Source organism: Protopterus annectens, chromosome 8.part0, assembly GCF_019279795.1.
Source record: "Protopterus annectens isolate FY-2018-M chromosome 8.part0, PAN1.0, whole genome shotgun sequence".
In the NCBI taxonomy this organism is placed as follows: Eukaryota; Metazoa; Chordata; order Ceratodontiformes; family Protopteridae; genus Protopterus; species Protopterus annectens.
In genome coordinates, this window is record NC_056741.1 from 341244153 (window position 1) to 341271253 (window position 27101).

General features: G+C 36.9%; 1 protein-coding gene across 1 annotated transcript in view; it reads right to left on the reverse strand.

Moving 5' to 3' along the window:
* LOC122808230 (extracellular calcium-sensing receptor-like) overlaps window positions 1–27101 on the reverse strand; it is a 77009-nt gene that overhangs the window by 24023 nt on the left and 25885 nt on the right. The window contains exons 2-3 of the mRNA XM_044079193.1: window positions 26435–26659; window positions 13872–13995 (exon numbers count right to left, since the gene is read on the reverse strand). Coding sequence (XP_043935128.1) covers window positions 13872–13995; window positions 26435–26659 — 349 coding nt within the window. The remainder of the gene's footprint in view (window positions 1–13871; window positions 13996–26434; window positions 26660–27101) is intronic.

Consider the following 27101-nt stretch of genomic DNA (forward strand, 5'->3'; position numbering starts at 1 on the left):
ATACCCTGACTCCATATATGCAAACTTGTGGAAAAGTGGGATATTTATGTATGTATGTACGTATGTATGTATATATGTATACACAAGCGCACACACACACACACACACACACACACACACACACACACACATAAAATTTATCAAAATGCACAGCCGTCTAAATGCAGGTGATCAATGCTAGCATTTTGAAAATCAATATACTAAGAAAAATCCAAAACTTAAGAAAAGAACACAGAAGGAAGGAAAATGTTTCCTTGATGCTGTCATCAATATCCTACTCACATATTCAGACATTCAGACATAATTAGACTGAATAGTAGCAGTATTACAGAAAAGTTTTTCTAAGGTAAGGTACTTGTGTTGTCATTACCTTGTAGAGCAAAGTATAAGGTACCCATTTATATGGAATGACTATGGCATAGCTTGGGTTTTCAGAATCACATAATCGCCTGGGTCAGCTCACTGTGCATGATAATGTATGGTGCTGCACAGAATGCTTAAGAATGTCACAGAGTATCTCATCATAGAGACATTATGGGGTAATGGTTAAGATCTGTGCATCAGACAAAAAAGTTATAAAGTCTAATTCAGATCTCTCTAGCCACTGTTTGTGTGAAGTCTGCATGCTCTCCTGGTGGCCGCATGGATTTCCTCCCAAGAACAAATGTGTGTGTCTCTGCAGCCCCTATGATTCTTACTTTGACCACCTCATTTTCTCTTCTTCTCAACCACCTTTTCTAGATACTAGAAACTGTTAGCCTGCTCCATTATTTACCTTCTATCTCAACTTCTTCTGATTTCTTCCATTTGTTTCAATTACAACTGTCTTATCTGTACTCAGTTTCATCTCATGTGCCTTCAGTTTTGCATTACATTACCTTATTCTTTGCTGAAGTTCTTGCTCATAGTCTGCCTGTAATGCTACATTGTCATCATACAGCAACTTTACTGATCTGTCCCCTCTGACCTGTTTGCTGATGTAGTCCATCACCATTATGAACAACGGTGATCTCATAGCTGAACCCTGATGCATATTTACTCCCACTGGAAGAACCTCTGTAAGATTGAGCACTGTTTGTTCTTGAGTCATTGGGTCCTTGACATAACCAGCACTAATTCTACCAATGTTTCTGGGAGTTTGAACCACCACAGGACTGCCCAAATAAGCTTTCTTGGGATCTTGCCATATGCTTTTTCCAAGTCTAGGAATGCACAATTGGACTCTTTCCTCATCTCTAGCTTCTTCTCAATTATCTGTCTCACTGCAAACATAAAGTCGGTTGTGCTGCTTCCTGATCTAAATACGAACTGCTCAACTCCCATCTTACTTTCTACTATTCCACATATTCATTGATCAATCACACTCTCCAAAACTTAGATGTAGTGTGACAGGCATTTAATACCTCTGTACTGCCCACAGTTGTGAATGTCCCCTTCGTTCTTGTACACTGATACTAGTATGCCTATTCTCCAGTCATCTGGGATTAATAATGCTAGAGGTAATAGAAAGGTGGTAGGATGCACGGTGTGGGACAGACATAGAAATGAAAACATAAGAACAGAAGCCAAAGTAGCTCCAGTTACACAGAAGGTCAAAGAACAGATTACGGTAGTTGAGGAACATGTGCAAAAAGGCAGAAAGCAATCTGGTAAAGAAGGCAGGAGGAAATGAGGCCATCAAGCAAAGAGATGGATGGATTGTGTGAAAGATGCCCGGCAACAGTCAGGCATGGAAGTTGAAGAAGGTAGGACAATGGCATTGAATCGAGAGAGAGATGGTGACAGTTGACAGAACACCTTGAACGTATATAGAAAATAAGAAAAAGAGAGTTGAGGATGATGATGTCTCTGCCTCAAGAACGTAAGGTGATGGGTTCAAAACCAGCAGTTACAGTTGCACTTACACGTTCAATATATATAAAATTATCTGCGGTATTACATTGATCCTGGCACAGTAAAATGATTATACACCATCAAATTAATTACATTGATATGATTTCAGTAAGCATTAATCTATGTTAGACTGAAAGATACAGTAAGTACTTATCTGTGATGTGCAACAACATAAATAATCTACAATTCAGTTAAACACTTGATGCTAATATAATCAACCTCTATTTATGAAATTCATTTTTAAGAAAGTTATTTACTCTGTTGCACATTATTGTTCATGAATGTGTTATTAAATACATTATTCAATATATGTTGTTTCCACACATTTATTTAAAGAATCAGGAACTTAATAATGGCTTTTGATTTGAAGACTTACTCTACAATGAATAATGAATAAGCCATTTCTCTTTGTTTAACAGTAATAAATAGAAAAGCAACATTGAGTAATTAATATATTTACATGTCTTTAATTTATTTAAAAAGAAGAGCAGTAAGATACTTGTACCGTCAGGAAATGCCATTCTGTTTTGTTTTTCAGGTTTTGTGATACTACTAAAATAATGAAAGCCAAACAGTATATGTAGCTGAATGTAATGATGATTTACAGCATAACATCATCTGACTTTGCTTCAGTTATCCTAATCAGCAGATTGAATCACTTAAACTCACTGCAAAATATGAATTGGGACATTAAATCACACTTTAAAATATGAACTGAGCACTAACATTTTAACGTTTTTGCCTCAAGGTCATGTCATACTTGTTCCTGTCTGTTATGTATTTTGTATTTTTTCTTTTCTTCAAAACAGACTGTAATTCATTGTATCACTTCTGCCTAGGTCCATTTATGCAATAGTTATAACTATGTAACTAATATTGCTGGAGCTTTTCTCCCAGGTTTCTGCTGAAAAAAGGCTTCTGCCCAGTCAGACTAGCCCGGTCAACAAATGTCAAAATAAGTAAAATAAAATAATATAAATAAATAAATGCATCAACCTTCCTCCCACTAGACACAAACACACACACACACACACACACACACGCACGCACGCACGCACGCACACACACAAACACAAAAGAAAAAGAAAACAAGGAACTAAAAGCTATTATAAAAGGCATGACAGATTAACAACAGCAGGGCTGCACTTTTTAGCGGGAACATTACTAGCACGACCATTTTTAACTTGCAATGTTGGATGTAAGACTAAAGAAGTAAAGGGGTTATGTTACAACAATTAAATGACTACTTACTATTTCATGTCACTGATGCAAAACATAACACAATTGTAGTAATCTCAGACACTTTCATTTTGATTTTGAGTGCAAGCAGTTAATTATTAAAATAATGTTTCCAGTACAGTGACCATCCACATTTCAGGAATTAAAGCATAATATTTACTAACACCATGTATTCATACCTCTCAGCTTCTTTTGCTTAAGAATTCCATACCAAGCCAACAATAATGGGGATGGCAGCACAAATCATGCAGCTGTGGACTGACAGGTGCTGACAAGGTGATGGGTAGCAGGTAGTGATATTGAACAAACAGATTTGCCCACATTAACCATGCATTGTTGTTGTTGTTGTTGTTGTGTGTGTGTGTGTCTGGTATAAAAGAACTATGGAACAAATCTGTACTGACACCTGCTTGCTGCCCCACTATAGAACATAAACTGACATAGCGATCAGATACAATTCACAGAAATACACGTGCTTACATACATTTATAGAAAACAGAGAAAATATAGAGTATTGCTCCGAAGACAAATACATCAGTTACATTAATTAATTAGAGTAGGTAGGTTAACAAGAAAATATAATTTGTAATGTATAAAATAAAAAAAAGAAATATTCTCACAGCACTACAGAGTGAAATTTAAAGTAAAAGAGGCTTTTTTTTCTATGACCTAGCAGGGAGAGGGAAAGACACAGAATGAAGACTGTGCTGCAAAACTTTAAGGTGGTGCATGTGTTAAAATCATGTTGATTAACATGTGAAGGGGTGGTACAGAATATTTTCTTTGAGGATAGTAGGAAGACCCACACAGAAAGCTGAAGGCAGGGAATAACACTGATTGCACCTAAATCTTAATTAGCCCCCCACCCCCCATCTGGAATCAGTCTATCAAGGTGTGGTGCATGGGATATTGAGACAACATAGCCCAAGCACAGTAGTGATCAGACTGCAAATTTGATCTGGGAAACTCCTTCCATTCCCATTTCTCTAGCTCATTCTATCTAATACAGAGATAATTTAGGAAGGCCAAACCCCGTAGTCCCTTAACCTTGAATTATCTTCTGTTCCTGCTCTCTCCCTTTTTACTTAGAAACAAAGGCACTTTATTCAGCTGCTTATATTCTTCTAATTTCTGTTTCTTCCTACTACTCTGTTACTTCATCTTGCTTTGCTTTTTCCTGCTGCTTGCTGCCTGTTCTCTAAAGTGTTCAACTGCATCTTTTCTGTTGCATTTATTACTGTTTGTTTATAGCCTGTCTAAATTGTCAAGTGTTATTCTTAAGTGTTATTCTAAGCTCTTTGTTTTGGTTTAAGCACTTGGACTTTACACCCACACCTTAGCTCTCCCTGGCCTTTCTCCCTCAGATTCTGACAAATATGGATGGACAATTTCCTAAAGTTTCTCCTGCTAGTCTGGTTGATATGGGCATCCTGAGACAGTGTAGAAACTGCCTCATGTACATGGACAACCATCTACTACTACCACCTAGGAACATAATCTGTAAGAGATGCAATTACATTAGGAACCTACAGTTGAAGCTCTCTCCCCCTCAATATATCTGGCACTGAAAAGGTTGTCACCACAATCACTACACCTCAAACACCATCTACACCTATATAACACACACCTACATATGCGGAGGTCCTCATAAACATATTATACCCAAACAAAGGAGACCTTCGAGGCAAAAACACACGTTATCTCCACAGCCCTCCACACCACATACCATGCATAGTCCACACACCTACGCCTCACAACCACTAAGGATTCACCATAAACCCAACATATTAGTCATAGGTGACTCCATTTTGAGGCACACAGATGTGCCTCTCACCAGGCTGGATAAGGAGAAAGTCACGGTTAGTTGTCTGTCAGGTGCCAGAATCCACCATATCACACACGCACTCAAGTCCAACTACACAGGTAAGAGCTGCACTTTCTAAAACCAAAAACACAGCATCTATGGGACTGGACAACATCCCAGGCTGCGTTTTACACAAATTTCAGAATGAACTGACTCCCTACCTAAGCACCATGTTCAGTCATAGCCTCAAATCAGACTTTGTGCCCACTGAATGTTGCACAGCAACAGTTATCCCACTCCACAAAGGGGGAGCCACCACTGATCCCAGGAACTATCACCCTATTATCCTGATGAGCCTGGTCTGCAAGGCCATGGAACGTATCATCATGGAACTCATAAGCAAAGACCTCCAAACTCTGGACCCCACCCAGTTCAGGTTTATAAAAGGCAGCTCATGCCTCCTGAACCTGATCGACTTCTTTGAGGCAATCACAAAAGCCGTAGACAATGGTAGGGTGGTTCACACAGCCTATCTTGACCTCGCCAAGGCTTTTGACACCATCCCCCATTCTGGAATTATAGCTAAACTCACCAAACCAGGTATAAGTCCCTATGTCACAAGATGGGTTGCTAACTGACAAGTGGAGTACCACAGGGTTCAGTCCTGAGCCCTCTCCTGTTTGGTATCTACCTCTCTGAAGTACAGGCTAACACAGAAGGCCTCTGGCTAACAAAATTTGCAGATGACTGCAAACTAGAACCCATAGTTGAGGCCCCAAATGATGTGGACATCCTACAGAAGGGCCTCTCTGAGACAGATGCCTGGTGTCAGAGCCATGGCCCAAAGCTCAATGCCACAAATTGCATTGTCATCCCCCTTGGTAAAAACTCTGTACCCATGAACTACCACATAGGCAGCAGTCTACTTAACACCGAATGTGTGATAAGAGACCTTGGGACCCAGGTGGACAGTAGTCTCTCCTTTGATAATCACATTGCCACAGTAGTCCAGTAGTCAGGAAGTCCTTCTACATGACACACCTCATCACAAAAGGGTTCTCATCCAGGAAAAAAGAGGTCATTGTTCCCCTCTACTCGACATTCATTAGACCCATTATAGAGTACAACTTCCCTTTTGGAATGTACCTTACAAGACATCTGCAACAGATGAAAAGACCACAGAAGTACCTCATAAAGAGGATTACTGGCCTCAAACAGATGCCCTACACTGACCATCTCAAAAAGCTCCAGCTTTACTCCGTAGCATATCAGCTACTCCGAGGTGATCTCTGCCTAACATATTAAGCTATGTCAAATCCAGAGCTGTTGGACATGCTATACCTAAAGAAATCCTAATCCCTCAGAGCTACATGCTCTAGGGACCTAAACCTTGTCACCACAATAAACAAGACATGCTGGAGGGATAGATTCCTGTTCCAGAGACTTCCCATACTCTGGAACAAGCTACCCATCTATGTCTAGGAAAGTTCCTCATTAGCACTTTTCAAGAAAAATCTTGATGAGTGGATGGGAAATAGCAAATACACCCCGGGGATCATTTCTGTGGCTCTGCTCGACAGTGGTACAGGAAAATAACTTTCTTGGGTGGCATAAGCCAGGGAACCTTGATGGCTAGGCTTACTTAGGCCCTTGGCCCAATAGCTTAGTACCTACCTATGAACCTATGAACAACAGGTACAGTTATGACTGTCATAGTCCATGTTGCCATGAATGACTTGAGACATACCTCTCTGGACTATATGAAGAGAAACATGATTGAGCTCACTGATTATGTGTCCCAGGCAGGTATGTCCCTAGCCTTAAGCAGCATTCTGCCATCTCCCAGAATGATGTCCCAATACAAACAGAAAATGACTGACTTTAGCAATTAAATTAGTTTATGGTGTCATTCCAGGGGGACCCAGCACCTGACAGCCTGGGAAGATATGATCGACAGACCACAATGCTTTGCCAGAGATGGCCTGCATCTGTCTCACCTGGGCTTCAGGCTTCTGGCAAAGGCTCTTGCCTCCCCTATAGTGCCTATTTTTAGGTAAGGTGATGAGGTTAAAACTACCAACATAAAACTTTCAACAAAACACAAATTCATGCTGCTAAACGCTAGGAGTCTAAACATAAAACTGCACTCATTGCAAGCATTCCTAACCCTGGAAAATGCTGACATCTGTACAGACACAGAAACCTGGTTCAAAGCTGTGGAGGGCACCCCAGCCTTACCTGGTTACTCATCCTATCATACATTCAGACCCCAAACTGTGGACAGTAAAGCCAAAGGAGGTGGAGTTTCAATATACATTAAAGACATACACACCTCCAGGATGGTCAAACAGTCTGACGCACAGGAGACATTCTAGGTGCAGTTAACTAGTGATAAGACCCGCTATTCAAATCATAGCTAGAGGTGGCCCCCAAATCTGACTCAGGATGTCCAATCCACCTATTTGGACCTGTTTGAATATATCAAGATTCAACCCTTTACCCTGATCTTGGGTGACTTTAACTTCCCAAACATAGACTGGAAGAACTACTCATGCTAGAACACATATGCCCAGAGATTCCTTGACTCTGTCAATGCAAATGCCTTGAAACAGAGAGTTAATACCCCAAGAAGGGGTGATAATATATTGGACTTAGTATTAACCAACATGAGTAACCACTGCAGCATCCCCATAGTATCATCCTCCCTGATAAGATCCGATCACAAAGTGGTCACTTTCGAAGTCACCATCTCCATCAACCCCCCTCTAGCTAGGATCAGACATAAAAACTTCTCCAAAGCTGATTACAGCCTCCTAATGGCTGGTATAAACAGCTTCACAGCCCCCTCACCCTCTGTAGGAACTGGCACCAATATCTAAAACTACACCAAAGCACTATACAAGCATTTATATACATGCATGGACTCAGGAATACCTGACACAACTAAATCATCCTCAGCAAAGAAGAGTAAACTTGTCTGGTGGATATCTGCAATAAATAAACTCTATAACAAAAGGAAAAAAGACCAAGAAGAAGCAGGTACCCAACTGGAAGCAATGTCTCCTTAGCCTGAACAAGCAAATAAGAGCACTAGTGAAATCCTCCAAAGCAAACTTTGAGTCCAAATTGGCCACATCTACTAGAGACAATCATAAGGCCTTCTTTACATATGTCTGCAACCTCAAAGGAAGCACCCAGATCTGTTCAGAACTGGTGGTCAAGGATACCACATAGACAAATGCCGTAGATGTAGCAAACCTGCTGGCTGACAGATACAGCAAAAACTTTACCCATCTGTTCCCCCCATCAGTAAATCAGGACATCCCCAGTACCTGCCCCCTTACCCTTATATCTAGGGAACTGGTCATCACTGCTCTCTCAAAGGCAAAAAAATACAGCCTCCATGGGATACTGGTAACATCCCAGGCTGCATCCTACGTGAACTCAGACAGGAACTTGCAGCACCATTATAAACCCTATTCAAAAAAGCCTGAGTACTGGCTTTATCCCAGCTGAGAGGAGGACAGCCACTGTCATCCCTTTACACAAAGGTGGAGTGTCCACCGATCTGGGAAATTATAGACCCATCAGCCTAACTAGCCTGATGTGCAAGGCCATAGAATGGATTATCTTGGACCTCATTAACAAGGACATTGGCAACCTACAAACACTTGATCCCACACTGTTTAGCTTTGTCAAGGGGAGGCCATGTCTGCTAAATCTGGTCGACTTCTTTGAGACAGTCACCAAAGCCATGTACAAGGGGAAGACGCCAGACGGTGCACACTGCCGACCTTGATCTGGCCAAAGCCTTTGATACTATTCCTCACTCGAGCATAATAGATAAACTCTCTCAACTAGGCACAAATCCATATGTTGAACACAACCTGGCAGGCAGAGCTCCAATAAAGGCTGTCCCTCCTCAACACGAAACACACAACAGTGTAATGAAGTAAACCACTGGTCCAAAAGGTGATAGTAAATCTTTAATAGCTCCCAACACATGATAAAAAAACAGCAGTATCACACAATAAGATGTCACTCAATAGGATTAAGTGCTTTTTACTTCATACAGACGACTTCATCAGAATCAAGAACCCTATCACTGCACAGCTTTTTAAACAGCACCATGTCTCCTAATTGGATATAAGTTAATTAATTCAGTATTTCATACAAATGAATCAGGGACTATATTTTTAAAACATATATATGAAAAAATAGGTATAAATAAACTCATTTTCATTTGTATGTAAAAAATGATGAATAAATAACCATATGTTAACCACTTTGTAATAAATAAATATTATAATTTGTAATAAATAGACAGACTTAATACATGAAACATAAAAGAGCCTAAAAGCATGAAATGAACTACTAATATAAAAACAACTTTATCCTTTAAAAATATTTTTTCAAAAAGCATATATGGAAACCTTATAAACAATATACGTAGGTAAACAGTATTAAAAATCCTGATATTACTAACATATTCTAATATACCTGTGTTAGGAAATCCATTAATATATATATATATATATATATATATATATATATATATATATATATATATGGGTCTACTTCATATGATCGACAGCTCATATGATCGACAACCATTTGACTGACACCAAAACACCTAAAGTACAAAACACCTAAAGCTCATATGATCGAAACTCATAACATTGACACATGAAATCCAAAGCATTATGTCCTTTCCCCACTGTAGCGCGATCCTGGAGTAGGAATAAATAGTTAGGGGGGTGTGGGGGGTGGAGCCCCCACATTATTTAGATAAATATAGTAATTTCTGTTATAAGTATCCATGTGTATGTTTAAAATTTTTGACATATGTGGGGGGCTTCACCCCCCACACCCACCCTATCAATTTATTCCTACTCCAGGGTCACGCTTCAGTGGGGAAAGGGCAGAATGCTTTGGATTTCATGTGCCGATGTTATGATTTTCGATCATATGAGCTTTAGGTGATTTGAGCTTCAGGTGTTTTGGTGTCAGTCAAATGGTTGTCGATCATATGAGCTTTCGATCATATGAAGTAGATCCATATATATATATATATATATATATATATATATATATATATATATATATATATATATGTATATACATAAATTTATATATGCATATAAATAGATCCACAGTGGTATAAACAATCTAATTGTTACAGGGTTGTTTGATTTTATTTATTATTTTTAGCTCTTTTAAAAGGCTTAGATGCCTTTAACTTTAACTCAGGTAGAAGTGATACATAGTCATTCATACCAGGTGGAGTACAGGCATCTAACCTCAACTGCCATATCATTTCCCTGTACTCTAACTTGTTCTCCCAATCCCCACCACTATCACTGGTAGCCACCCTTTCCAATACCCAAAAAGGGGGAACAGAATATTAGTTTCACACACACAGCTCATCGAATACCATGTGCACTTATGCTAAAGTGAAACTGAAGTTATGAAGGTTGGAAAATGTCAGAATACTGCTTCAGGCTGAATGGAATGATGGGATATGTGCATTTCTCCTGCACTACATTAAAGAAAAGTATTTGGGAGATGTTAATGTTTCTGTATATTTTATGATTATTATTCTGTGTAGCATCCATTACCTTGATCTAAAGAAATTTTTGAGTGCCCAGTTAAAAGAAAAGCTTTGTAAGGATCAGTTTAGCACAGGCAAATGTACAGACTGAGATGAAAGAATCATGTAAGTATTTTGCAACCATTAACATGAAAAAAGATGTGTTTCAATGTAACAGATTTGAATTTGGAGTCTCGTTCTATGCTACAGCAATTAGCCAACTATTAAAGGGAATCCCCAATATGGCGTTTATATCACATTATCGAAAGATGAAAATAGTGAATGCTATTTCATCGGCCACAAAACATCTAAACATGAAAATATTGAACATTCAGAACAGCGAATTTTTTCCCATGGAAAAAATTTGCTGCTCCAAAACACATACACACAACACAAGCACATCAAACAAACAGCAACCACACACATACACTTAAATTCCTACATCTAATGCTACACTAAACTAAACATACACTACTATTTACCCACTCACCTTAACCCAAACCCTAACCCTAAGGTCCGTCACTATCGCACACTCACCTAACCCGCGCCCTAACCCTAACTCACTTAACCCGCCCCTAACCCTAACGTACAAACAATCGCACACTTACCTGAACCCAACCCGTAACTTTCCACCACAGCGCTAAGAATAGCAAAGCCACAGAAACGGCCAACCAAATTCTTTCTCGAGGAAAGAATTTGCTGTTCTGCAGCTTTGCTATTCTTAGCGTTCACTGAATAGTGTTCGATATCAGAACATTCAGTTTTAATACTTTGATGTTCTGATATAGACCCCCCAATATACACTGTTCCCTTGATGATATCCGGAGTAGATTAAAAAATTATGATAATCTGAACAGTTTCTACATCATCATAAACATATATGGTCTAAGAGCTAAGAAATATAAATGTAAGTTTTTCAAAAAAGAAATTTCCTAATGTAGACACAATTGATAAATATGAGCTTCGCAAAACACAAATAAGTTGATCACTCATTTAAAGGCATCTAAGCCTCAAAATGTAAAGCAGCTAGCACTGAGCAGTTACAGTTGCTCTTCTCCTGCAAATTTCTTCATGGTTCTACATCAACTGAATGAATCATTTTAGGATGGGGCTGCATGGGGATGGATGAAGACTGTTGAAAGCCCATTTTTGGTGACCAAACAGTAATAATGGTAACATGGTTTAATCCTTCCTTACATAGTATGTTCACATTTCACACTTCACCTTGTGGAAAATAAAGTGTTTTACCTCATAAACTTCCAGATGATTTGGAAAGGCTCATTGCATTTACTTCAAGTTCACAGATGAAAGCTTAACATAATCATGCCAAAACTGGCTCAGTTTCTTAATCTGATTTGGGGAGTTTAACAGGTTTAGCAGATACTTATAGAGCAAAGGACTTAAGCTGGAAATTAATCATCAGCAGCTGTTATCACCTTTTACCCCAAGAAAGCAGTTTTCTGTGGTGACTGCAGTATGAATGCAGCATTGGCTACCTTTCCTAGCATTCTCTTCCTATGAAATTTTGTTTTTGAGTTCTTTTGGCTCCCTTGCATCATAAAAACACAAAAATAAGAAACAAGTACAACCCAAAAGGGAAACCAGTAAAATTAGTAAAATACAAAAGCACTCATGAAGTCCAGTGCAAAATAAGCAATTTATTAAAAGGCCAGCAAAAAACTTTAAATGAATCACTGCATTTTCATTTCAAGACTTCTTCAGATAAAATTCCACATAAAATTATTGCCTTTATATATCAAAAAAGTCAACCTATCAATTATACACTATCCAATAATAGTCAAACACTCATTAAAACAATTTACAGATTTAACAAATTATCACAGTACTTCTTCCGTATAAGAGATGCTATAAATAAATAAATGATCATCCTGTATATGAAATTAAAAACTTGTAAATTTATAAATGTTAAAAGCTGATTCACTAGCAAAGTCTACTGAATTTCTTATTCCATTCATATCAGCATTAATACTGATGTTCTAGAGGAAAAATTCCAGAATACTATATAACCATTTGTCTCACAAATTAGTGTTAGTAAACTCTGTCTGTTGGAATGGAACAATGTTCCACCATATAACTGGAACACAAATGGGTCATCACTGTCTCAAGCATTTTAAAAGTCAGGTCTTATGAATAGAATTAAAATGGTATGGGTTTTTTATTTCTATATAAAATATTTAACTGATCCAAATATACTAATAGTCTATGGTACAAAGCAATTTTCAGTTTATCCTGGTAATGTGAAATGCAAGCATTGAAAACAAATATCCATCACCATACAGATAAATATTACCTGGATAAGACTTTAGTATTAAAAAAAAAACTACTTAATATTCCAAAACATGCATGCTGCTTGGAGAGACCAGTTAGCATGTCCATAATAAATCTAACATTACCCACAAAGGTGAATCCAGCTCCCAGATGCAGTTACACTAACAGAAATTATGTGGTAAAAGAGTTAACAGATGTCATATTATTCACACATAATAAGCTGAGAAATGAAAACCAAGAGTCAAACGTTTTCATAGAAAACTTTGCCTTGTGACACATCACAATACTGTTTGAATCAACATAGGATGTTCCTTTTTTAAATTGGGAAAATCTCATGGGTCATCAGCAGTGAGCAAGCTCCTGCCTCCATTTAAAACATGTCAGCAAATGCGTTAAATGGATGCACTGTGCAAGCACTGACATTGATGAGTCTAAGTGCTGTACATAACTATGCAGCGGTCACTCCCCGATGTGAATATAGACAGATCAGAAAAGAAGTAGCCTTATAAAATTACTTTAAGTTAAGAAACAGCTTTCTTAAATGATATCAGTGCACAAAAGGAATAATTTATATGTAGGTATAGCTAGTGCAGGCTTACCCATTACTGACTTGTTGTTCACTCGGGCTTCAACTCTTTTTTTAAACCCAGCATTACCCACACCCAAGCGTGAGTTACTGCAAAAGGATATCCCCATTGAACAAACAGTGAGGCCTAATATGGATTACATGCATGAAGAAGAAGAAGAAGGGAAGAAGAATAGTAAGACAAATAGATGAAGGCATCGCTGCCATTTACTTATATAAAATGTACTTAATGTTTCATTAATAAATGAATGTCTGTGGGACAATAGCGCCTATTTAACTGGCAGATACTTATATATCAAATCAAGATCCAACAGGTATGTTTCACTTAAAGATAGATTGTCTGTCCTGTAGCTTATAGTGGTTGTCTTGCATAAAAGTCACAGAAATTATGGAAAGCATTAAACAAGAATAAAACAATGTATTCAGCTTTAGAACAGTGCTATCTAATTTGGGTGCCCCTAAATACCAACCTGTTTCATTGGCAATCTCTTTGATGGAACATGGAATGCAGTCTGCACAGCAAATAGGCTGCCCTCTTCGTAAAGACCTCCGGTAACCAGGGGAACAAGTTTCACTACACAGTGAGAGTGGAATCTAGGGAGTGAGAAAAAAATTTGTGAAAGAGATTACTGTTCTGCAATATCTATATCATTATGGTCATAATCATGCTAATTTTGGTTGTAATACATTTCTTAAGCAATGCTGTTGAATAGTGCCTGTTATCTTAATCTCACTATAGACATCCTTATCCAAACCGTGTTGTTGTCCACCAATTCATAATTATGTAGTGTTGCAGACCCTTCTACTCAGTCATGTCTCCTCTTAGGTTTATAAAACGAAGATTCTACTGTAATCATTTGAAAAGATATTCAATCTAATTTCTTTTGATTAGAACTTATCTTGCAAATAATACATTCCCACCCACCCAGCCACCCCGATATCATTAAATTTGTAGCTACTAACTACTCCCATAAATCCCTTCCTCCAATCATCTAAACACTACCCGAAATCCTGTCATCCAGTCACTTTTTCCAAAAAAAAAAAAGTTGTAATACGTCACATGATAGCACCCCCCCCTTCTCAGTACTGTCTTACTAACTGATTAACTTAATCCTATTAAAAGCCTTTCCACTCTCGCATTCTTTTCTACTCTTTGTCTTCCACACTAAAATTGCACTTATAAAAACCTACTTTATAGCCTTAGACAATACCCTCACAAAATCGAATTCCCTTTTCTCTTATTACTCCCTTCCGTAGCCTGTTCTTCTTCATCACTCTGTTTTATTCCCTTTAACACTACTTCTATACCTCACAAACATTATTAATTTTGCCTATTATTTGAAGTACTTCAGTTTTTACCCTTTCTCTAAATCTCATGTAAATTGCTTTCACCCCTTCAACTTCCATGGATAAAAGATGACTACCTGTCCTTCAGCCTACATTCTGGATAACTATAACCTACTACTGGGCAATCAGATAAGTAATACAAATCATGGTGGTTGTGGATATGTTTTAATCAAAATGATCTCATCTCTCCAACTCAGACACTATATTAAAGCTAACTCATCAGATGGCAAAAGCCCTAACTGGATCCTTGGCCATATCACCCTGGGGTATCAACTGAACCTGTCTGTTGCTGCTGTCTGCATACCAGTGCTGCTAGATATGTTTTTCCAAGTTACAATTAAAGCTGCATTATTTTAATGAATTCAGCATCAGTGTTATAGGACCAGAGGATAATAAATTAAAGAAAAATTATCCAAGGCCATGGTCTTGAATAGTTAGTATAACTTCCTACCAGGTCAAACTTGCAATCTGAAAACCTCTCTACTCTAGATCTCATAATAATAAATATTAAGCACATGTGCAATATTATTGACATCCAACTTTATTCCATTGGGGATTATGTAACTGACCTTTCAAAACCAGAAAAGTTGCCCTTCAACTGCTCATAAGAAAAACAATTCCCTTAACAAAACTGAACAATTAAACAGCCATCTCATGAACATATAGTAGTGACATTTATATAACTTGCTACCCAGAACTCACACTGTCAATTTTATTAGCTTAATTTCTCAGATTTAGGAAAGCCTCTTCCCTTCCACTGGCAGAAGACTTGGTCCATTGGATAGGAAATTAGAAATTCGCCCCTGATCTGGTGCCTATGTCTCTAATGGACATAGGAAGCCCATAGATCATATCATAACCAAAAATCACTCCTATATAAATGTCTAAAACATCAAACTACTGTGTCACATTTAGGTTGCAGGGCTAGACTTATACATTCACTGAACTCCATTCAACCTTTCTTAAACTTGCAGCAGTGAAAAATTGCAAAACCCATACCATACATATTTAATCTTTCCTTTACTACAGGTTAAACCGATCTGCTTTCATCTATGGTCATATTAGAAAATGTATGGTCACTCTCACAACTCGGATATTACAGACTCATTTCTAATATTTACCGTTTATTAATATATTTGAGAAATTAGCATATAAACAAATTATTAAGTACATAATAATCATAGTCTGCTCTGAAATCAACAACATAGTTTCAGAAACTCCTTCAGCACTGTAACAACCTAACTTTCAGCCATTGATAATATTTCCAGCAACGTAAATGATAAACTTATTTTAACGGCAGTTCTTTGTTGACATAACTAGGTGATATGAGACAGTTAACAAAATCTTCCTACAAGGAACTAAACTTTGGAGACAATGTAATAACTTGGTTCCTAAATTACCTGGAAAACGTATCCTTCCAGGTGTTTTCTAACATCACTTTTTCTAATATGGCAATACTCAATAATGATGTTTCCTAAGGTTCTGCATTAAGCCATTTACTGTTCGACTTTTTTATTAATGACATTTCTCTATACCTACTAGACAAGAACATTAAAATGTATGATGATAATATTCTTCTATGTGATGCCAGTAAAAGACATCAGTCTCTCTAGGCTAACATAAAACAATTTTAGGCATATAAAAAACAGCAGCATGAGAGCCCCACAACTTTACATTTTAAACAACACCAACAAAGTGATGTATCATTGTTTAAGGATACCGTTTTGGAACAAGTGGGGGTGAAATTTGATGAGGACAATCTACTTAAAGACAGATTACTGTACAAACAGACTATATATTTTTTAAAATATGGCACTTTAATACCTTTTGGTTTAAATATGGAATGTGATTGGAAATATTTAATCTAATTTATTTTTTAAATTGCTTAACTGATTGATTAACTCTTTAAAGTTTTATATATAACCTGATTTTTAACACTGTTTCATTACTCCTTTAAGGCTTTTGCCGAGGCACTAGAGTATATTTAAGCTAATTTCTTGTGTGTCTGTAGCCTGTTGTTTAATTTTTTGCCTTCTCTAGCTGGTTTCACAAAAAAGACTTCTACTTAACTGTTCCAAAAACAATGTTATGATATTCTCAAGCAAAATGAAACTACATTTTCTGCCAAACTTAATTCTTAGAGACTTAAAGAGCAACACAATTCCCATTGTGAAGGAAAAAAATACCTGGGTCTAACACTTGACTTACATCTTAACTTCACTACCCACAAAAGCAATATCACCTCAAAATTTCTTGCACAGTTAGCATTTTGCTGTTGCATCTCCCAACTCTTCTTCTTAGCATGATATAAAGCAATAGCCAAAAATGCTCTAATTCTCAAACTTGAATACGGTCTTTCTGTACTTACCATGCACTCAGCCTGTGACTGTGAATAATTACAAACCATATAATTAAAAATAAGTAAAGATGTACCCTCAGTAGACCAAAACTACATACTACAGACTTTCGACTCACTCACCCCCAATAGTTAACAGGGTTACTTTTTTAGTATTCAAAATCCTTCACCTAGGCACTGCTCACCAGTCAAAAGAAAGCTTCCACTTGGAGATCAAAACTATTCAATTAGAAGCAGCCATGATGACATTCTCATGCCATCCAAGTCTAGATTCAAACAAACAATAGAAGAAAAGCATTTCCTAGCATTGAGCCCTCTGTTTGGAACCACCTATAAAATTAGGTAAAGAATAGTTACACATTAACAGGTGTTAAAAAAAATCATTGAATTTTTTTTTCATGAAGATGCCAAGTGTACATGCTTCATAATTCTGGCTGGCGCTATTATTATCAAAACTGTGAATACCTATTGAACAATGTATATGTGTAAAATAAATATATTTACCTCCTTGTACATAGTTTGTGTGTGTGTGTGTGTGTGTGTGTGTGTGTGTGTGTGTGTGTGTGTGTGTATATATATATATATATATATATATATATATACACACACACACACACAGACACACACTTCCATATCTATATATATTATATATCTATCTATATATCTATATTATATATATATATATATATATATATATATATATATATATATATATATATATATATTGCATTGCACATAATTTATATATATATATATATATATATATATATATATATATATATACTTGGTCAATGCTTATATAAACTATATGTAATTATGTGTTAACTTTATCCGCTATCTTACTTGTTAATGATGTAAACTTTTTGTGCTTATTTTGTCATGTCTGACTACTAGGTTGTGACTGAAAAGGTTCACTTGACCAACTCACTTACCTAGTAAACAAATTGTAAACTATATAACAAATAAATAAATACTCCCCAATTAACAACCTCCATTTCTTCCTTATCTCTAAGTGTCAGGGAAACAATCCTCCAAAAGAATTAGCCTTGCCCTCCTCCCACATAGACTAAAAAAAAAACAGGTATGCTATCTCCTGGTCTGACAAAAATTGCAGGAAATGTGTCATATTTCTTACATTCTTTAATCACCTGACGCATTACTAGCCAGTAGTCCATCTACTAGCATTTCTAGATGCCCAGAGGTACAAAAATATACAACTCCTCAGATGGGTGATGCAGCCACCATATACAACATAGATTAAGCTCCAACATACCTTCCATATGATTTGTCCACCTCGAAAGCTTAACATTGACTTGCCTTGGTGGGGAGCTGCATTCAGGCTGGTAGAGGATGAGACATTTCCATGAGGTACATTTCATGTTCACAGCTTCAATAACGAAATTCACAAGAGGAAATAATGTCTATGGCCAACAGGGCACCAAGAGACAGCAGTCAGTGTGGCAGGCATCAGCGGTAGCAGGATGCCCAATGGACATGTCAGTGGCAGAGAAAATACATTGTACAATGGGATTCCTACTCCATTCTTACTGTTTAGGAAATATTGCATAAAGCAAATACTGGACAATAAGTTTGACTGCAGTAGCAGCATGCAAGATTTCATCCATGCTGTAGCGCACTTCTACATGTTGCAGTTACTTGGTTACTGAATGGATATTAATACTGAAAGGGAAGACTGGTTCCTAGATTCATAGGTTCATATGTGTATACTAGCCTAATGACCACTAGGTCCTTTATTAGCCTAGCCATGCAATCCAAATATATCCCACATGTGCCTTAGAGGTTATTCTAAAAGGTGTATGTAAGCTAGGAAATGATTTAATGACTGCCTCAGTCCACCACAGACATAGGTGCCAGACCTGGGGTGAATTTTTGACTTCTCCTCCACTGGTCCAGGTTATATTTGCATAGGGTTATGGAAGGGCTTTACTTCTCATGGATGGAAAGTATGTTCCAGAGATTGCAAATTCTTTGAGATACACACCCGTCCCTCCAACATAGCCAATTTATGTCATAAGCAAAGTTTAGGTCCTTAGATCTCACAGTTCTGATGCTATTCATTCTGTGGATATGCAAAAAGTCCATCAGAGCGGAATACAAGGATTCCTTGTATACCAGGCATAGATCACCACTTAGCAGAATGTAGGAAAAAGAGTATAGAGATAGGGCTTTGAGGCGATCTGTAAAGGACATTGAATTTACAACCTGTATTTTTTTTTTTTTTTGAGAGAAACCTCTGTGGATCGTGCAGTTGTTGCATATACCAGTAAAAAGTTGACTAGACAAGCCAGGAATTCACATAGAAAAGAACTCCAAAGCACTCAGAGGAGGTTCCAATAAAACATGTTTTAATCCGAAAATTAAATTAATAATCCCATAAAATAAGCACTTTTGTACTGTTTCCACAAGACTTCATCAGATAAATCCAAGGTACATTCACAAATATTTAAATACACCACCATAAGTCAGACAGTCCTTTTAAGAAATTGACCAATTCAGTGACGTTTAAAGTAACATACCCCCTTCTTATACTTCATTCATAAAACCTTATAACAATCATAGCAGAAAAAAACACTGTAAAACCATCATAGACATTATAAACAACTATAACAGCATACAGTAAGATAATAAAAAAATAGTTAATTAAAGATTATGGAAAAAATTATTTAACAAAGTCTATGTCAAAAAAACTTAAAATACACATATAATAATCTAGATGGAGCTTTTAATCTTAGAAGGCAACCAATTGAAAAGTGGTCATTAAGACCTGGCCGACTGTCTGCGTTTAACAATAAATGTCAATATAGTTCCCTTCTTTCAAGATGAAGTACCTATGTTCCTCCCCTACTATTTATGTTTACTTTTTCCAAAACCATAAATTTAAACTGATGTCCCTGATTACTTAAGGTGTGTTTAGCCAATGCATTTGTAGTTCTTCCCTTTTTAATGTCATATGAATGTTTGTAAATCCGTTCTTTTAACATCCATTCAGCCTTATCAATATAGAAAGCTTTACATGATTGGCAGAGGGCTGCATAAACTATACCTTTAGTTAAACAATCAAATTTACCTTGCATTTCAAATTTGTGTCCCTTTATGTTAAAATGTTCACCTATCTGAATATATTCACAAAATTGGCTGTGTCCACATTTTTGCCTTCTCTTAGTGATACTTGCCACAAAAATGTTACTATGTAATGGTCTCTCTAATATATTCTTTAAAGATAAACCTTTTCTATATACAATACACGGCTGCTTGTCTACATTATCTATTAAATCTAAATCATCCTTCAAAATATTCCAGTTCTTGTTCATAATCCATTTTATCATCCCACTTTTCAAATTAAACTTGGTCACACAGGAATTCTTAAAATGCCCATGTTGAGCCTCTTTGTTAGCATTTATCAACACTATCTTGTTCCCCTGTTTTAACATCAGGTTAAAATGTTTAATTTCCCTTTTATGTGTAACTTCATTTCTCAAATTATTAATCATGTCAACTGTGTACCTCTTTTTAAAAACATAGAACTTAAATTTTCACATTCAACCAGATAGTCCACGTCTGTAGTCACCATTCTAACAGCATGCACAAGCTGCTGTTTCACTACTGATTTTTTTCTGTGAAAGGGCGTGTGCACTTGTATAGTGCAACAATGTATTAGAACAAGTGAGCTTCCTGTATATATACAAAATATATATACTTTTGGTTAAGTCTTTTTCAAGTAAGAAGTCAAGGTGTGGAATTTTAATCACCTCCACTTGTGAGATGAATTTTAGGAAATTAGTGCTACCATTAATATATTCAAAAAAGTTGTTCATTTTTCCTCCTCATCCTTCCATACCATAAAGATGTCATCCAAATAACATGTATAAGTTCTAAAAGAATCTTTAAAAGTACTTTTAAAAAGGTAGTTTTTCTCCCAGTAAAGCATCACTATATTAGCGAATAGTGACCCACAGTTAGAGCCCATGGCCACACCTTTTGTTTGTAAATAGTTCCCCTCAAAATGTAAATAATTACTCTTTAATATTAGTTCAAGAAGCTCTTCATACAGGTTTATTCTCCCTTGTTCTACTTTTTTTTCACACAGGAAGTTACAAAACCATTCTACTCCTACGTTATGCAGAATAACAGTAAATAAATCTTTCATGTATATTGTGACCAAAAAGTCTTCTTTAAATTCCAAGTCATTAATGTTATTTAAAAAATCCCAACAGTCCCTGAAAACCTATGTATCATCCTCTAATAGCTGCTTTAGTGTAGCACCTAAATTCTTAGCATAGGCACTAGTTATCAATCTCTTTGCATCAACAATAGCATGCATCAGTGGATTAATTATACTCTTGTGGATTTTTGGGATTCTGAAGATGGTAGGAACAGTTGGAATGATCATATACAAGTAGTTAAACTCATATATCATGATCCTACCATCATTGAACATAGCCTTAATTTGTATTTTATGTTTTTGTAGGCCCTATTCAATTAATTTACAGAAACTGAAGTGTATGTGTTGTCATTAAAAATGTCAAACATTTTCTTATTATAATCATGCTTATCCATAATTACCATACTCCCTCCCTTGTCCAGCTTCATTAACCTAACATTCTAATGTTTAATATAATTTAGTTGCTCAAATTCCTGTCTAGACATGTTAATGTCATCAGTTGCTGAAAAGTTAATTAACATGTTCCTAAAATCAAACTCACACATTGTTTCATACATTTGTATAGCTGGATGAATGGGAGGTTGTAAATACTGGAAACTTTTAACCCAGTAATTGCTTGTGTCAAATTAATAGTAAAATTAAGTTTCTTAGTATACATTTTTAAATCTGCTATCAATTTAGCAATATTGACGTGTAGATGGAACAAACAACATACATTTTGATAAAAGTTCAACCAAGATGTTGTCAAGTTCACATTTTGTGTAATTATAAACTTTAAAGCTCCTTTTATTATTTAAGATAATGTCACAGTTGGTGCAATCTTTAGAGGGCTTTTTTTGGTTAAAATTAGTAGTATCCACAGTCACTAGTTCATCGGGTGTGGCCAGCTGAGTTGATTCTAGTAACTGGGGTGTAAGTAATTCCTGTTCTTTCATTGGTTCTTCATTGGAGGCAGTGGCCAATTTCTCCATTGCCATTGATCTCCCTTGTTTTTTTCTTTTACCTTCTCCAATGTTCGTAGTGAGGGGAAAGTCCCATCGGGTTGTTTAATAAAATAACAATTCTCCTGGTGGTTAGACAGTTGGTTATTGTAATTCTGGAAGGTTTGACCATTATCAGAGTGAACACATTGCTGGTAAGTTTTTCTTACAAAAAATTTTATTTCCCTATGTCTGTGAGGTGGGCAGATTGGGGTATGCAGTACCAGTAGAGTATTCAATACGATCCCTCTCCATTTTTTTCCCTTCTGTTTTTTAAGTCGCAGGATTCTTTCATCAATACTGGAAAAAAATCCTGCTGTGTTCAAATGTATATCATTTTTAGGGTCATGCATTATAGTGTTATCTAATGTATTAGTTTTTTTATGAGGTGCTCGACTAAAATTGAGTTATGTTTTACTAGCACCTCCATGTACTCACAACTATGTCGATCAAACATAGAAATCAATTCTTTATGAAGCACAGAATCCCTTTCTAAACCAGTTAGATACTTCCAGACTAGGAGGCCTTTTGGCATTCTGTTCATTCTAATAGTTTCAAGTAAGTATGCATTTTCCAGTTGTAGCTTTTTTACCTTAGATAACTTGTAGTCCAGTTGTTGCATATGCCTGATCAGGTACATACCAAAGGGTTATACTCAATGATGGGTTTAATGAGTGCTGAATACAGTGACACAATGACCTCACTGGATCTAGATGCCATGCACTTATTTATAAGTTGAGCAATATAGAATGATTTTATTTTTACCTTAGACACATGTTGTTTGAAGGCCAGGTTACATATGTCCCCAAATCCTTGACTACTGGTCTATACTTAGGGGTGTTTTATTGATTAAGTAGTTTCCTGGAGTGACCAGCTTCCCAAAATATATTATTAGAAATTTCTTGACATTAAGCCATGAATTTGGTACTAGTCATTTGTTTGCTTTAGACCTTCCTTAAAGATGTTAGTATCTTGGTGGATTCTATGACTTCTCCTAATTTGCAATCATCTGCGAGCTTGGGCAGCCAAAAGCCCTTGACTTTGGCCTTGATGAGCAAGAAGTAGATATTAAGGAGAATCACACTGAGCATAGAGCCCTGTGGGACTTTGCTTGTGGCTGGCTTCTTTGTGGAGGTGGTCTCTCCACTCCAAACTTCCTGGGTCCTCTCTGTGAGCTAGCTGGCAATCCAGCATGTTACATGGGGGTTTGTACCTAATTCTGTGAGTTTGTTTACAATGTCTGAATGAAGGTATTTTATTAAATGACTTAGCCAAGTCAAGGTAGGCGGTATACACCATTTTGCCCTCATCAATTGCCTTTGTGATCTTCTCAAAGAAGTTCACCAGGTTTAGGAGGCATGACCTGCCTTTTACAAAACCAAACTGGGTGGGGTCCAATGTTTGCAGCTTTCCTATGTAATGACTAATCATTTCTATGATAATTCTTTTCATGGCTTTGTATATAAAACTAATCATATTAATGGGTCTGTAGTTCCTGGGATCTGTTGATGGTCTGCACTTGTGGAGCAGGTTAACAATTGCAGTCCTCCATTTGCATGGCACAAAGCCAAGTCAGAATCTATAGTTGCATAGTGACTCCAGTGGACATGATAAGCCATACTTAAAGCTATGTAGGAGGCATGCTGGGATATTATCAGGACCCATCAAAGTGGTGTTCTTGGATGCAGAGATTGCAGCTGGGACCTGCACTCTATTGATAGATGGAGGGGTTATGTTAAATGGTATTTACTGGGCGGTAGCTGGGGGTGAGTGAGGGCTAAAGTTGGAAATTAATTTGTCGATCAGTTGCTATATCTCCCAGCATTATTTATGGGGCTACATTTACAACCAGTTTGTTACACTGTTGTCTGTTGCCTTTGAGATTTCTGATATAACTAAAGGAGGCTTTATGGTTGTTGTTGGTTAGGGAATCTTTATCTCAAAATTGGCTTTCTTGGACTTAATTAGCCTCTTTACTTGTTTATTTAGTTTGATAAGAGAGTTTTTATCTTTCTAGGTGTTACTTTTGCTAATTTTAGCTGAGAGGTTTTCTTTTGTTGCACAACCTGTTTAAGTTTGGATTCCACCAGGATGAATTGTTTTTGGAGTTTGTTTGGGCTTACTTTTAGTAAGTACACCATCTTCTATGCTACCATTGACATGGTTGTACAGAGTTTCAGTGAATAATTCTGCATAGGTCACAGTGTTATTTTGGTTTGAAAGCTTAGAATTTGAGAGGCTATCTCATAATAAAAGATAGTTTAACTTGGAATAATTCCTATTACAGGGTTTGCTGAGGTTGCAGAATTGATTTTTATTTCAAAGGAGACCACTTTCTGATCTGAGCTTACCAGAGAGGACACAACACCACATGGGGTGCATTGTTCCCCATTATTAGTGAGTATCAGTTCCCATATGTATGTACCTTTAGTAGGCTTATCACTATCTGATCTAGTGTGTATGTGTTTACAAAGTCCAGAAATCTCTGTTCCTGCAAATTTGGGGTCATGTAGGATTCCCAGCCTATAGAGGGATAATTAAAGTCTCCCATGAGTATGGTATTTGGTTGAATGGTGAATGTCTCTAGTAGGTTTAAGTATGCGCTATGGGTTTCCTGGGACAAAGAGTTTGCTAAGATATGGTATGGAACTTCTTTCTATGGTAATCTGTACATGGAGAAACTCTGGCACACCATCCTGTTTAACCAGCCCAGTGGCATGCTTGTTATTGCTGTAGATTGAGAACTCCCACCTTTAGTCCCTGTGATAAAGGAGATAGGTTATAAATTATGCACTTGAGCAATTTCATGAATTCAGAATTACAGTAGATACTACTATAATAACTCAAGATTATTGGATTTATTTTTTTACTAAAATGTTCATGACCTAATTTAGTTTTCTTTTTCATACATTTTCCCTGTTGCCTATCTATCACCAGCCCCCTACACAGCCTAATGGCCGATTCATTCTCTATCAGATGGCTGAGGTCTGGCTGGGATGGTCCATTGTTCAGACATGCATCAGGGGTGGTTTGAGGTTTTCTCATTTTGCTTCCCTCGTCCTTAATCCACATACTTGACAAGGTGTAAGGGAGGAGCATGCAATGGGATAACATAGCAGAAAATCCTTTAATTTCTGCAAGGGGCATTCCCTCCATGTATTTCTGCCCCATCATTCAAAGTATAAGTGGTGTGCTTCCCACTCACCACCAGGAAGTTAGCACTTAGCGCTGCCCATTGTGAACCTGAATATGCATAACTCTTCCCTCCCCAGTGGAAGAGGTCAGCAGGCCATGCCCATATGACTAAGATTCAATGGTTTTCTTATAACTAACATTTAGTATTTGTCTAACTTCACATTGTACAATCAGTAAAAAACTGCAGCCACTGGCTGGTGCACTCTAGGAGTAAATGTTCACATTATTGCATACACTGAACATGCAAGTTATAGGTTCATAGGTGATTACCTGACTTACCACCCCATTGGAGGACTTTTTTAACATATCCATGTTTCCCAAATGTATCTGGTAGGTTGATACTCTACGTTTGTTTTATGGACCATATGTAGACTTGGTATGGGTGGTCAAATATTTTCAGGCTACCTCTAACATAGGTGCCAGACCAGAGGTAAATTTCTAGTTCCCATCCACAGGTCCAAGTTATCCTTGAATTGGGTTAATGAAGAGCTCTGCTTGATAAGAATGGAAATCTTGTCCCAGAGAAGGTGTAGTTTATGAGACACATACTGTACCTGCCCCTCCAGCATGTTCTATTTATATTGCAGGTGAGGTTTAGGTCCCTACACCAGGTAATTCTCATATTATTTGTTTTGCAGATTTGCAACAAGTCCATTAGCAATGATAGTACTGGAAATGTGTTGCCACTGCTCTAACCAGTTAAATATAGCTGACATCTCTAACCTACGACTGATGGACACCTGTCTCAATGCTACAGACTGTAAATCTAGGAGGGGTAAATGCTGTTTTTTATAAGGAATATCAGATGATTAGATGAATTTGTCAATCAAAAGATGAAAAATCCAATGCAAGTGAAAAAAGATTTATGAAAATGACATACTAGCTACAACTGCCAATAACCAGTCTTATCTTACAAAAACAAATAAGCATGAAGATCAACTTCCTTAATTTTATATAAAATGTGTTCCATACCTCATTGTTTTCATTATTCCAAAAAATAGCTGTCTTATCGATAGTAATACCGCCATGTGACGTGAGTGAAGACACGCTGCCAACATTAATATATTTGTTTGTAAAATCTTCATAAACCAGACTGTTTATAATATCATATGAAGCTGGAGGGTCACCATTCGCATCAAAAAATATTTGTTCACCCCCAGTGTTCTTGAAATGGACAGTCTTTAAGTAATGAAGAAGCTAATATTTCAAAACAGAAACAGCATTATAAAATGCCGTCCTCATATCTAGGACTGAAACAGTTACATTATAGTTTATCATTTAATGAGCAGTTGTAAAGAGCATTAAGCAGCCATGCTTTATAAACGTGCAGTAATTACAAACAATTTAAACAGACTATAAAAAATAGACTATCATAGGCTCTGTTTGCTGATTATTAGAAGCCTAGTCAATGACAGAAGTCAGAATTAAACTGAGCACCTTGTAACTGTGAAGTTGTCTTTAACCATTATGTCAAACCTCCTTCATATTTACATATGTCCAGTGAAGATTCATTTCAGTTAAAAAAGACCGAAACAAAGCCCCCATTTCATATACTAATTACGAATGCTTTAAGGAAGCTGTCGGTTTGCTTGCTTTTATGTGTTTTTAATTTACATAACTGACTGACTCTAGCATAAGA